A 13,453-nucleotide genomic window follows, 5' to 3' on the forward strand; every position below is an offset into this window, starting at 1 on the left:
GTGCCTGTGGCTGGTCACCCCAGTGGGCAGAGATGGGGCAGTGCCACAAGAGGGTATCTCAGATCCCTTCCTGAATCAAGCCTTGGCACTGAAGTGTCTTTCCCAGATTGCTGGCAAGAGAGTCAGTTTGTCAGCTCCATGGAGCAATGATCTCTGTGCCCACACCTGGGTAGCAATTCCTGGAGGAAATTGGCACCTGCACGGGGCTGGGTTGCTTTTGACACAGCTCCGTGCCCTGTTGTGACTCTGTTTCCCTTGTGCAGCTTAGTTATTCTCACGCCTTTCTTCTTCTGTGCCTTCTGCTGTGTGTTTCCCAGGCACAGCTGTAGTTTGGCTTTTCTTTTGTTGTAGAAAAAACAAACAACAAAATATACATGAACGTCTCAGAATACACGAACTTCTCAGAATATATGAACCATTTGCTGCCCAGCCTTAGCTATACTTTAAATATTTAGTTCTCTAATATATGAATGGTTACAATAGAAATCAATTATTTGAAAAACAAACCAATGTTGCTTAGCAAAATCCAACTAGTTTAAGAAAAATTATTAAAATAAGATGAAGAATAGAAGCAAAATTAGGAGGAGGGGAATAGAGACCAGAAGGAAGTGGGTAGAGAAGAGGGTAGGATGACCAGATAGCAAGTGTGAAAAATCTGGGTAGGGCAGGGGCGTTGAAGGGTAACAAGCTGGTAAATCAGATGTCTGGTCCCCCTCAAAGAGGGGGACATGTGAGGGGCCCCATACTTTAATAGGAACATTCAGATACCTCCAGGAAAGTAACCCATATCTCTGAATTTTTCTTGGGTATTTCTCTTACAGTTCTTGCCATGGTGGCCAAGCTCACGATGTCGAAGTTCCAGTCTTCAGCTGTTGGTCGCTTTTTGGATTTCCATTTTTGCAGTACTAGTCTTTGAGCAGAGCACTAGTCATTGCTAAGGCAAAGTTGTTCAGCTCTATTCAGCTTCCATTCCACTTCCATTAGGTTTAAAATTACATGTTTAGCCAACTCACCTTCCTGACTTGTGACTCTGGCTTTTCTCTGCTCCCATCTTCCCCTGCATTACCCAGCATGCTGCACTTCCCTGCCATCTCACCGAGGCCTCTGATCGGATTTGGCTCTGATTAGCAATGAAAACCAAACAGTTCAACATTCCCTGGCAGTGTCATGAGATCTGAAAGTGGGAGGAAACAGCCCCTGCCAAATAACCCCCGGCTTGGGCGCCTTCCCTGGCTGGAGCAGAGCTGTTTTTTTGACTCTTTTCAGAGTAGCAGCCGTGTTAGTCTGTATTCGCAAAAAGAAAAGGAGTACTTGTGGCACCTTAGAGACTAACAATTTATTTAAGCATAAGCTTTCATGAGCTACAGCTCACTTCATGCATCCAATGAAATGAGCTGTAGCTCACGAAAGCTTATGCTCAAATAAATTTGTTAGTCTCTAAGGTGCCACAAGTCCTCCTTTTCTTTTTTTTTTGACTCTATGTATCCTCATTGAAAGTGGCGTGTGGGGGTCATGTCCAGAGCGCATGGTGCTACAGCTGTGCTGTCATTCCTTGGGGCCATGGGAAGCGGAGCATAAGTTAGGCTGCTGCGACTTACACTGAGGAGAGCAGACAGGGCCCGGCATGGCCCCTGGAGTATGGGGATTAAAGCCACTTTAAACGTCTCCTTCTTAGGGAATCGGCTTTTTAATGCCATCAGCTCAGTTTGGGGTGAGCTCCTAGATTAGGTAGTTCCCCAGGCATGAGGAGCTGCACTGCCAGTTCCCTGGGGGCAGGGAGTGAGGGGAGCGCACAGCCCCTGTCCCCTCTCCCGCCCCCTTGGGCCTGCTGGTCTTTCCAGGCCGCCCTTGCGGAGTGGGAGCGCTGGCACCGAAGTGCTCAGTGGCTCGGGAAAGCAGGGCGGATTGCGAAAGGGGCCTGGAACAGCGGCTGGAAGAAGCGCCTCGCCCCACCTTGCCCCATCCCTGGAGCAAAGGGAAGCCAGCCACTGCAGCACCTGGGCCCTTGGGAGGCATCAAACCAGTCGGGCCAGTTTCGGAGGCACTCCAGCTGCAGGGACAATCAGCTGAAGAGGAGGGAGCGCCAGAGCCAGGGATGCCTCTCCGTGCGCCCCGCGTTGTGTGTGGGAGCTGGGAGCATTGAGGGGGTCTGGGCACCTCCAAGGAGACCGCCCGGCTCAGCGGCTTCCAGGCACAGCCCCTGCGGGAGGAAATTCTCTTCCCCGAGGGCTGGGGCTCTTTGGGGCTCCATTGCAGTCCAGGCGGTAGAGCCCCCCAGGGCTGTTTCTGAACCAATGCAGGCCCCTCAGCCCAGAGGCGTCGGGGGCTCAGCCTCAGCTCTGCCTCTGCACGTGTCTCTGGCCTTAGCCTGGGTTCTCCTGGGTCCAGTTCGCTCCCAGCAATGTCCGCCTGGAAACCCTCTCCTCGTCCACCAGTTCATGGAGCTAGGCGCTGACCCCCGGGTCCCCGCCCAGCACCGGGTCCCGAGCTCGCTGGACCCGCTCTACGGTGTCGTCCGGCGCTACCTGGATGTGGTCCAGCAGAACCCCTTCCCCACAGGTGAGCCCGATGGGGGCAGAGAGCCCGGGAGCAACCCGGGTCCTGTGTGTGCCTGAAATTCGGGCCCCGACGGTGGCTTGTGAGCAGTGCCGGCTCCGAGTTCCTTGGGAGACCTGGCCCCACGGCTGGGCACAAGAGGGGGGGAAGAGCGTCCTCCCCGGCAGCTTGGCGCATCCTGACGGGGCGGTGGTAGCAGGGGGAAGGCGAGGAGGGGGAGAGGCGGCCCGGGTGCGGGAGTCTGACGGGCCGTTGGTTTCGTTTTCACAGAGCTGCTCCGGGTGGCCCTGAACGAGCCGTCGTCAGTCAGAACCTCTCAGGTGAGGCGGGGTGGGGGGGGGTTGTAGCTGTCCTGGGTGGCCCCACTTCACTTACTCCTCCGGGGGCCCACCTGTGGCGCGGCGGACACCGGGATTTCCTTGGGTTGCCGCGGGGGTGGGGCGGGTGAAGGATGGGCCCGAGGGCAAGGACACCTGGGGCTGGCTGAGTGAAACGCGGGGCAGGGGGAGATGTGTGGGGTGGTGTCAGAAGGGTGTGGTGGAGGGCATGGGAGGGATGGGGCAAGGAGAAGGCATGGGTGAATGGGAGGGAAGGTTTGGGGCAAGGAGTAAGTGGGGGGGTGAGGAAAGGGGAGGGTGTGGGGGGCTAGTGGAGGCAGGGCAAGACGAGCGTGTGGGGGGACTAGCGGGGGCAGGACAAGGGGCTGTGGGGAGGGGCGGGGCAAGGGATGGGCGTGGAAGAGCGGGGCGTGTGGGGGAGGCAGGGCAAGGGGAGAGTGTGGGAATGGGTGGGGGGGACTAGTGGGGGTGGGGCAAGGGGCTGTGGGGAGGGGGCGGGGCAAGGGGTGGGCGTGGGAGAGCGGGGCATGTGGGGGAGGCAGGGCAAGGGGAGGGTGTGGGGAATGGGTGGGGGGGACTAGTGGGGGCGGGGCAAGGGGCTGTGGGGAGGGGGCGGGGCAAGGGATGGGCGTGGGAGAGCGGGGCGTGTGGGGGAGGCAGGGCAAGGGGAGGGTGTGGGGAATGGGTGGGGGGGACTAGTGGGGGCGGGGCAAGGGGATGTGGGGAGGGGGCGGGGCAAGGGGTGGGCATGGGAGAGCGGGGCGTGTGGGGGAGGCAGGGCAAGGGGAGGGTGTGGGGAATGGGTGGGAGCCAGGGGAGGTACCCCCTATGAGGAGGCCCTTGCTCACTCCCCCCCAGGTGGTCCGCTACCAGGCTGGCTACGTCGTCTGCGCCACGATCGCTGCGCTCTTCTTCGTGGCGGTGCCGGCAACTGGTCTGTACTTCTGCTGCTGCCGGCGCCGCCGGCGCTGTGGGGGGCGCATCAAGGCCGACCGCCGCTCCCTCGCCTGCCGGCGCAGCCTCCTCACGCTTTGCCTCTCCCTCACCACCATCGTCCTCCTGTGAGTGAGGGCCAGCGCCGGGCTGGGGGATGCGGGGCTCAGGCATGTGTGTAATGGATGGAGGGGAGTGGAGACGGCGGATGAGCCGCTCACTGGGGATGGGACGCGGGAGCTAGTACAGGGGGCACCATGAGGGGACAATGTACCATAGGGCACCACATGGGGGCAGTGCTGGTCTTTCCATGTAGAGCGGGTGCCACTGGGGGCTAATCTCCCTTTGGGCATTTCCTGGGCACTAGGGATGGCACATCAGGGCCCGAGGGAAAAGGGGCATTAGGGGCCCTCCATTCAGGAGAGGATCTGGGGCAAGGGCACCCCGGCTATCACAGCAGGGGCTCGGTCTGCTTCTGGCAGTAGGGCACCCTGAAACGGAGGCACCCCAAATCAGAGGCTGCATATGAAAAACATGGCCTGAAACCCTGAATTTCAACCCAGCCAGAATGAGCCCCCGCTTTTCCTCCTCACCCCAGCAATCCCCAGGGGCCCACCCCCCTGTTCTCACCCTGTCATCCCCCACTGACCTGTCCCCAGGTTCCTGTTCCCCTTCACCTCTGTACCGCTCTTGAGAGCACAGAGAACAGCTGAGATACAGAGTTGGGATGAGACTCTGAACAGGGACAAGGTCTGGGGTCATTTGCATAGACCTGGGGACTGGGTTTGGACCAGCCATGGAGCCCAGAGCTGGATCTGAAGACCCCCCATATCTTTGGGGTTGGTTCTGGCCCATTGCATGTCAGAGAGTTGTTGGACAATAGTTGATTTGGTTGCTCTTTGGAGCACTAAGGTGACCTGCTTTGGCCTCATGTCCTGCAGGGCAGGCGTTATCTGTGCTTTCATTGCCAACCAGCGAGTGACGGAGCAGATGGATCCTGGGGCCCGAGCCGTGCCAGCCACTCTACACACTTTGAGGAAGAATATTGGCAGCATCCCACAGGTAAGCTGGAGCCGCCTTGCCTGTTGGCTGTCAGCCCGCAGGGCCAGGATTGAGAACAGCAGCCGTGCAGGGATCTCGGGATGTGCCTATGCTGGAATCAATCATAGAATCATAGAATATCAGGATTGGAAGGAACCTCAGGAGGTCATCTAGTCCAACCCCCTGCTCAAAGCAGGACCAGTCCCCAACTAAATCATCCCAGCCAGGGCTTTGTCAAGCCTGACCTTAAAAACTTCGAAGGAAGGAGATTCCACCACCTCCCTAAGTAATGCATTCCAGTATTTCACCACCCTCCTAGTGAAAAAGTTTTTCCTAATATCCAACCTAAACCTCCCCCACTGCAACTTGAGACCATTACTCCTCGTTCTGTCATCTGCTACCACTGAGACCAGCCGAGCTCCATCCTCTTTTGAACCCCCTTTCAGGTAGTTGAAAGCAGCTATCAATTCCCCCCTCACTCTTCTCTTCCGCAGATTAAACAATCCCAGTTCCCTCAGCCTCTCCTCATAAGTCATGTGTTCCAGTCCCCTAATCATTTTTGTTGCCCTCCGCTGGACTCGTTCCAATTTTTCCACATCCTTCTTGTAGTGTGGGGCCCAAAACTGGACACAGTACTCCAGATGAGGCCTCACCATTGTCGAATAGAGGGGAACCATCACGTCCCTCAATCTGCTGGCAATGCCCCTACTTATACATCCCAAAATGCTATTGGCCTTCTTGGCAACAAGGGCAAACTGTTGACTCATATCCAGCTTCTCGTCCACTGTAACCCCTGGGTCCTTTTCTGCAGAACTGCTGCCGAGCCATTCGGTCCCTAGTCTGTAGCGGTGCATGGGATTCTTCCATCCTAAGTGCAGGACTCTGCAGTTGTCCTTGTTGAACCTCATCAGATTTTTTTTGGCCCAATCCTCTAATTTGTCTAGGGCCCTCTGTATCCTATCCCTGCCCTCCAGCGTATCTACCTCTCCTCCCAGTTTAGTTTTCAGAGTAGCAGCCGTGTTAGTCTGTATTCTCAAAAAGAAAAGGAGGACTTGTGGCACCTTAGAGACTAACAAATTTATTTGAGCATAAGCTTTCGTGAGCTACAGCTCACTTCATGCATCCAATGAAGTGAGCTGTAGCTCACGAAAGCTTATGCTCAAATAAATTTGTTAGTCTCTAAGGTGCCACAAGTCCTCCTTTTCTTTTTTCCCAGTTTAGTGTCATCTGCAAACTTGCTGAGGGTGCAGTCCACGCCATCCTCCAGATCATTAATGAAGATATTGAACAAAACCGGCCCGAGGACTGACCCTTGGGGTACTCCGCTTGATAGCAGCTGCCAACTAGACATGGAGCCATTGATCACCATCCATTGAGCCCGACAATCTAGCCAGCTTTCTATCCACCTCATTGTCCATTCATCCAGCCCAGACTTCTTTAACTTGCTGGCAAGAATACTGTGTGAGACCGTGTCAAAAGCTTTGCTAAAGTCAAGGAACAACACGTCCACTGCTTTCCCGTCATCCACAGAGCCAGTTATCTCGTCATAGAAGGCAATTAGATTAATCAGGCATGACTTGCCCTTGGTGAATCCATGCTGACTGTTCCTGATCACTTTCCTCTCCTCTAAGTGCTTCAGAATTGATTCCTTGAGGACCTGCTCCATGATTTTTCCAGGAACTGAGGTGAGGCTGACTGGCCTGTAGTTCCCAGGATCCTCCTCCTTCCCTTTTTTAAAGATGGGCACTACATTAGCCTTTTTCCAGTCGTCCGGGACTTCCCCCGATCGCCATGAGTTTTCAAAGATAATGGCCAATGGCTCTGCAATCACATCCGCCAACTCCTTTAGCACTCTCAGATGCAGCGCATCCGGCCCCATGGACTTGTGCTCGTCCTGTTTTTCTAAATAGTCCCGAACCACTTCTTTCTCCACAGAGGGCTGGTCACCTCCTCCCCATGCTGTGCTGTCCAGTGCAGCAGTCTGGGAGCTGACCTTGTTTGTGAAGACAGAGGCAAAAAAAGCATTGAGTACATTAGCTTTTTCCACATCCTCTGTCACTATGTTGCCTCCCTCATTCAGTAAGGGGCCCACACTTTCCTTGACTTTCTTCTTGTTGCTAACATACCTGAACAAACCCTTCTTGTTACTCTTAACATCTCTTGCTAGCTGCAACTCCAGGTGTGATTTGGCCGTCCTGATTTCACTCCTGCATGCCCGAGCAATATTTTTATACTCTTCCCTGGTCATTTGTCCAATCTTCTACTTGTAAGCTTGGAGAGGGAGAGGCATGCAGGTCTGGGTCCCAGTAGCCAATGCTGCATATCAGGGGCGCTGTGGCATCCTACTTGCCTCTGGAATCCTGTCTAGGCCCTAAGTCTCCCTCCAAGACCCTGTTGCTTGTGCAGACTTTGGCAAGATGGGCGTCTTCTGTCTGCTGGCTGGGGACAGGATGGATGGGCAACTCTGCTCCAGCTTTGCAGCGCTAGCGAGGAGGGGATCCCCGGCAGTGGCTATAGAGGGTCCTGCAGGTAGGGACTAAAGTGCATGGTAGAGGGGAGGGAGCCCAGGACTGGGATAGCAGGGGCTGCGGTTGGGGTTAAGACTCATGCTGAAGGAAACCCAGGCCAGGGACAGCAGGAGGGGATCCAGGTCAGAACTGCAGTGCATCGGCAGGAAGGGGGAGCCCAGGACTTGGATCGAGAGGGGCTGTGGATCAGGAGCGGTGGAAGCTCCCTAAAAGTGTGTGTGTGTGTGTGTGTGGGACTGCCGCCCCTTCCCCTGAGGCCCTGCCCCCCCTCGTCGCCTCTTCCCCCCCCAAGACCCTATCTGCTGCTCGCTCCTCTCCGCCCCCTCCCACCGTTGCTCGCCCTTACGGCTGATAAAAAGCGACTCTCTTAGGTTGGTACTGAGATGGGTTTGGGCCCTTTGGGGTGTCACCTGATGTGCTGGGGTGCCACTGAGTGAGCCTATTCTGCCAGCCTGGGTCCCCTTTACCCAGCCTGGCTGGACCAGGCTCACAAGCCTGTTCCAGCCAAGCACACAGGCAGGGCCACACCCAGCTGCACAGAGAGACAGGGATCCGCTCTGGAATGATTCAGCCTTAGGGGCTTATCCCAACACTCTGGTGCCCGCTCCCTTTAAGGGGTACAAATCTAAAGGTTTTATGAAATTCGCCCCCTCCTTCAATGTGGAGGGAGATATGCACAACTTCTTGTTCCCCCCAGTTAGAAATTACATAAACTGGGTTATATTATAAACAAGAATTAAGTTTATTAACTACAAAAGGTGAATTTTAAGTGAATATAAGAAAGAACAGACAGAACAAATTAGATTACTGAGCAAATAAAACAAAGTACGCAAGCTAAGCTCAGTATTCTTAAGAAACAGGATATAAAATGTAAATTCTCACCCTAAATGTTATTTTAGGCAGGTTGCAAAGTTTCTGTGGTTCAAAGTTCCAGTTATATTCCTTTTCAGACTGGACCCGTCTCAGTCTGGACTCCCCCCTTGCCTTCCCTTCCGGTGGCTTTAGCAGTTTTTCTTCTTAGGCAGACAGGCCATGGAGAGGAGGAGTCCCGTTTGCCTTCCTCCCCACCCTTAAATAGGATTTACATAAGGCTGGAATCCTTTTTTTCCCAAACTTGACCCCTTTCCCTTCCAGTGGAAAGTTACAAGAAGTCCCAGGTAACATTTAGTATCAGGTGACAAGACCACCTGACTCTGCAGCATCCATGAGTCAGTGGCAGTATGGAGGGTCGGTAGGAAGGCCAAACCTTTACACAGCCCATTGTCCTCGCTGATGTGCCATCCGCCCTGTCTGGCTTTTCCATTGTTGTACCTGAAGTGTTAGCAGTGGGCATCACCCAAAGAAGCATAATTGAAATATAGATACATAGTCACTATTCCTAACTTCAGATACAGAAATGATACAGGCTCACACATTGGATAATCACATTCAGTAAATTATGACCTTTCCAATGATCTCTTACAAGACCCACCGTGCATAAAGTACATCTCAGTGATGTCATATTCATATCGTAAGCATATTTTCCTAAAGAATATGGAGTGAAAAGTCACAGGTACCTCCTGATTTGAGCTGGGGCTGCCCTTCTCAGGAATCGGCAGGCCCGGCCCTGGACCAAATCAGTGAGCGCAGAGCTCTGTGCCATCAGGAAAACAAATGAGTTCCCAGCCCTTTTTCATACTCTCAGATGTGGCACAAACAGGGGGATGTAAGCATTGAAATCAATGATCTGCACTCACTTAGGCCAGCCAGAGCAATCAGATGCCATGGAGATGGGCACATTAGATAGATAGATACCTGAAGAAGGGTGGGTGGGTGGACAGATGATCGAAATCTTGGGAAGAATAGATGGTGGGGCTTGTAGGTGGATGGATAGATAGATGAATGGATGGATTGATAAAGGGGAGTGTATGGGGATGGATGGATACATGAGAGATGGGGGTGTATAGGGATAGACAGATGGTAGAGGGGTGTCTATGGGATAGATCGATACCGGGGGTATGTATGGGGATGGATAGATTTGGCCCCAAGATCTGTAGGGAGGGTCTGATCCTGTCTGAGCCAATCCACTCTGCAACCCCTGCACATGCTGCGGGTGCCGACTCAGCACCGTCAGCTGCTGCACAAGAGGAGGCTCTGTCACGGCGGGTGTGTCAGCCACTTGCTCAAATGAGTTTTCTGCTCTAGTCAGCTAAGAACCCCCCATTGCAGGCTGAGCGTGCTGCCCGGACACCGCAATGGCAGGGCTCCTCAAAGGCTGGTGCACTAATGCAAGGAGGCAGGCGGGCATCCTCTGAGACAGCCGCGAATCCAGGGCATGGAAAACAGCATGAAGCTCCCCCGAGCCTGGAGATGACACGTCACCTCTGCAATGTGCTGGGGAAAGTACCGAGTGGGGGAAAGGCCGAGGAGGGGCCCGGCAGCCAGGGTAATGCTCAGCATGGCCAGCTGGGCAAAGATGCACCAGCTTTCTTATTGCCCAGTGGGTGGGGTGCTGTTCAGAGGGGTGATCCATGACCAGTCAGGTGCTTTGAGAGGGGTGATCCAGGGTGGAATGGGGTACACTGCGGGATGGGATGAAGCACGGTAGAGTACAGTACATTGTGAGGTTGAGCAGAGCGCTGTGTCCAGTGCTGGGGGGAGTGGGGTGCGGATTGTGCTTTGGGGTGATGACAGCCGGGTGGGGTCTGGAGCACTGGAGAAGGGTGCAGCTGAGGTGGGCGGAGTATTTTTGCAGTGGTTTTGGGTCCATTGTGTGGGGAGGTGGAGCAGAATGGGGTACGGTGCAGTGGAGTGCTGTGCACGGCGGTGGGATGCCTGGGGGCACTGTGCATTGGGGTGCCATGTACTGGGGTGCTGCGCCTTGGGATGGGATGCTGTAGTGGGGTGCGGTGCCTTGGGGTGCTGGCAGCATGGTGGAGCCCTTTGCACTGGCTTTCCTGGGGGCCCAGGGAATATTAGCAGTGGGGCAGGATAGTTCACCGTGATCCGACATGTCCCCTTCCTACGATCCTGTGCCATGGTCACACAGGGGACTCCTTCTTCTGCCCTGCTAACTGCACAGATGGAGCTTGGCTACAGTTAGCTGCTTTGCTTTTCATCCTGCTCAGGAGCTGCCTGTCTGGCACTAGATATGGCTGCTGGATTCACTCGCCCTCCTGGATCGGAGACAGAGCCGGAGCTCCCTTCGGGCACTGCAGAGACTCCTCCAGCTCCATGTGAGATGAGCAGAGGGGTCTCAGCCCAAGTTCTCAGCAGCTCCGCATTGCCCCAGATCCGCCCTTCTGGGCACCCACCCCTCCTTCACGGGGCAGCATCCTGGCCAGGCGTGGCTGAGACATAACAGGAAGTGGCTGTGGATGGCTGGCGTCGGGGTCAATGCCAGAGCAAGTGCAGGGAGGTTTCACGGGTGCCCACTGCTTTCTCCAGAGCAAAGCAGATTGGGGTCATGCTCTCTCCCAACACCCCCTGCTCCTCTTCTCTGCCTTGGGACCCCTGTCGAATCTGGCTCCTCTAGAGGAAAATACCATACTACACCCCCCGGCTCCAGCATCTGACCTTCATCTCTTTCCCAGCTGTCCTGTGGGCTTCCCCTAGGACCTAGAGCTGTCGGTGTAGTGGGGCCGGCCCGGTTTCACTGCTGGAGCAGGCACAACGTGCTGCAGCTTCATTAAAAATTCATTTTTAATTGCAAAGCGTTGTTTCTTTCCCTCCCCGCTGCTGCCTGGCCGGGCTGTTTGCTCAATCTGCATTCTGCACTGCAGCACAGCCCCATCCAGCCAAACAGAGCCAAGGAGGGGCTCCGATCCGGCCGGGATTCTGGTACCTACATGGGAGCCAGCGGAGAAGCCACGGGCTTGATGATGGGGTTAATGAGATACACAGCTCTTAATAATCAGTGCTCTAATGAAATGGCGTTTTCATTCCTTTAGGGCTAAATCCTTGGGGCCCTCAATTCAGTGGATCTGGCGTGGCCCCACTGATCTGGGGGGCCCCTCCCACTCCCTGTGCCCCACCTTGCCCCTAAAGCACATCTGCAGAGCTGAGGGTTGGATGTAGGCGAGAGCAAAGCCAGTGTGATTCTGCAAATAACCCTGCACGTAAAGGGTACTTCAGACCCAAGGCTGGTGAGGGGCAGCGTGGCTTCTCTGGGGCCTGCCGCTGGAGTAGGATTTCAAATACCCCAGTTCTCAATGTATTCAGGCTTTGCCCAGGGACCTGAATTTTCCCCATGGCGCTGATTGGGGCAGGCTAAAGAGATGAGCTTCCCTGGCTGCCCAGGGCTTGATCTAGCGGCGACCTCAGTAGGGGCCAGCCGATGATTTGGGAACTGTGTTTGAAGGGAGGCCCAGGAGGGCACCATAAATACATCTCTCCCAGAAGTCCCCTGTGTAGGGTATTGGGTCCCCAGCCCAGCACCTGGCCACAGAGCCCAGGGCCAAGCGGGCAGCTCGGTTGCTGTGTGAGTGGAGAGAGCGCCCTGGTTGCATGGAGTTTATCGGTTATTGTCTAGGGAGGCGCCACTCGCTAAGGCTGCATGGAGATTTGCCCAGGAAGCAGGTTTCCCATCTCTGGGTGGTGGATGGAGAAGCCAGTGCCGGGGATCTTGGGGAGTTATGTGCCTCCCCTGGGCAGCCATGATGTTACTCGTGATTAGACCCCACTGGGACCAGCCGTTAGCCACAGCACAATGGGGACCACGACCCGTCCTTGGCCATGGTCAGCTGACTCGGCTCGTTATGGTCACAATCCACTGCAATAGGACAAGGCTTGAGTGGGACGATCCCTCACGAGAACTGGGTGGGGCGTTACTGCCTGCAGAGAATGGGAGGGTGCTGGGGTCCAGGAGAATTAACTGAGCAAAACTGGGATGGCTACATGGAATGGAACAAACCCAGGGGCTTTCTGCTCACCAGGGGGACCCCTGTTCGGGGGCGAAAGCACAACGAACCATGCCCAGGCTCAGAGGCAGAGTCCAGCCAGGCCTCATGGGCCCAAGCGATGGTGGGTCCCAAGCCAACTGACCATGCTGATGCAGCCTCCAGGAGGCTGAGTGAGACCTTTCTTTGCTTCTCTCTCTCCGGCAGGGGGTGCAGTCTGTCGTGGACCAGTTTGCGGTGCCCAGACAGCAAATAATTGGCGACCTGAACAGTGAGTGTCTGGCTGTTGGCCTTTCCTCTTCTAGGCCAGAGCAGTCTCCCCTATTCCTGGGAGGCTGGGTACTTGCGGGAGAGGAAAGCAGCTCCATGACCCCTGGTCCCAGCTCTCCTTTCTGAGAAGTTGTCACATGTTTCTTTGCATGACCCCAACTCCCTTCCACCATTCCCTGCTCCCAGCGACGTCATGGCAAAGCTCCCATTGACTTGGATGGGAGCAGAATCAAGTCATTAAGCCCCAACTGTATCCACAGCATCTGGACTCCCTGATCACCCTTACACTTATCCTGATCGTGCAGGAAAATGCTTCCCATCGCCCCAAATAAAATATATCCCAGGTGCCTGGGTCTTTCTCAGTGCTTGCCCTACAAAAGGAAAATTCCCACTGGACCACGTAGTAGCCTTCTGAAACGGCAAGGAGCGATTTCTCATTGGCTTTGCTTTAGCCCTGCCCCAAGCACTCGTGGGCATCTCGCGCGCATGTCCGTAGCCCTCACCTGAACCCTAAGCAAAGCCCCCTTTGGGGCAGGGGGAGACTCTCCTGAACCCTTTGCAGAGCTGGGAGTGGGTCTTCATTATTGGTTCAAATCAGCGTCGGTTGTCCAGTCCGTAGAGAGATTTTGAGCAGGCCTGAGTGGACGTCGGGTCTCTTACTCCACGAGGGCAGGGAGAGCGTGACCATCTCCAAGGTTCGCCCCGAGGGGGAGGAAAAGCTGGAGCTAATGCTAGATCTTGCTCTCAGTTATCAGCACAACGTCATGGCAGTCGTTGAAGTTTGCGTCGTGCAGCATGCTGGCTTTGTGTGTGTTAGTGAGAGATGGCACCATCTAATGGCTGCAGCCCACAGGGGCTGAGAGACACGCCACTCCAGCCTGCTGTAGGAGGGGTCCTTACGCTCAGGTCT

General features: G+C 55.2%; 1 protein-coding gene across 1 annotated transcript in view; it reads left to right on the forward strand.

Annotated features, from left to right (window-relative positions):
- PROM2 (prominin 2) overlaps positions 1-13,453 on the forward strand; it is a 39,547-nt gene that overhangs the window by 5,484 nt on the left and 20,610 nt on the right. Inside the window, exons 2-7 of the mRNA XM_038384899.2 lie at positions 822-871; positions 1,842-2,559; positions 2,827-2,876; positions 3,753-3,955; positions 4,769-4,889; positions 12,481-12,544. Of these exons, the coding sequence (XP_038240827.2) occupies positions 822-871; positions 1,842-2,559; positions 2,827-2,876; positions 3,753-3,955; positions 4,769-4,889; positions 12,481-12,544 (1,206 nt within the window). The remainder of the gene's footprint in view (positions 1-821; positions 872-1,841; positions 2,560-2,826; positions 2,877-3,752; positions 3,956-4,768; positions 4,890-12,480; positions 12,545-13,453) is intronic.

Source organism: Dermochelys coriacea, chromosome 26 (genome assembly GCF_009764565.3).
Source record: "Dermochelys coriacea isolate rDerCor1 chromosome 26, rDerCor1.pri.v4, whole genome shotgun sequence".
NCBI lineage: Eukaryota > Metazoa > Chordata > Testudines > Dermochelyidae > Dermochelys > Dermochelys coriacea.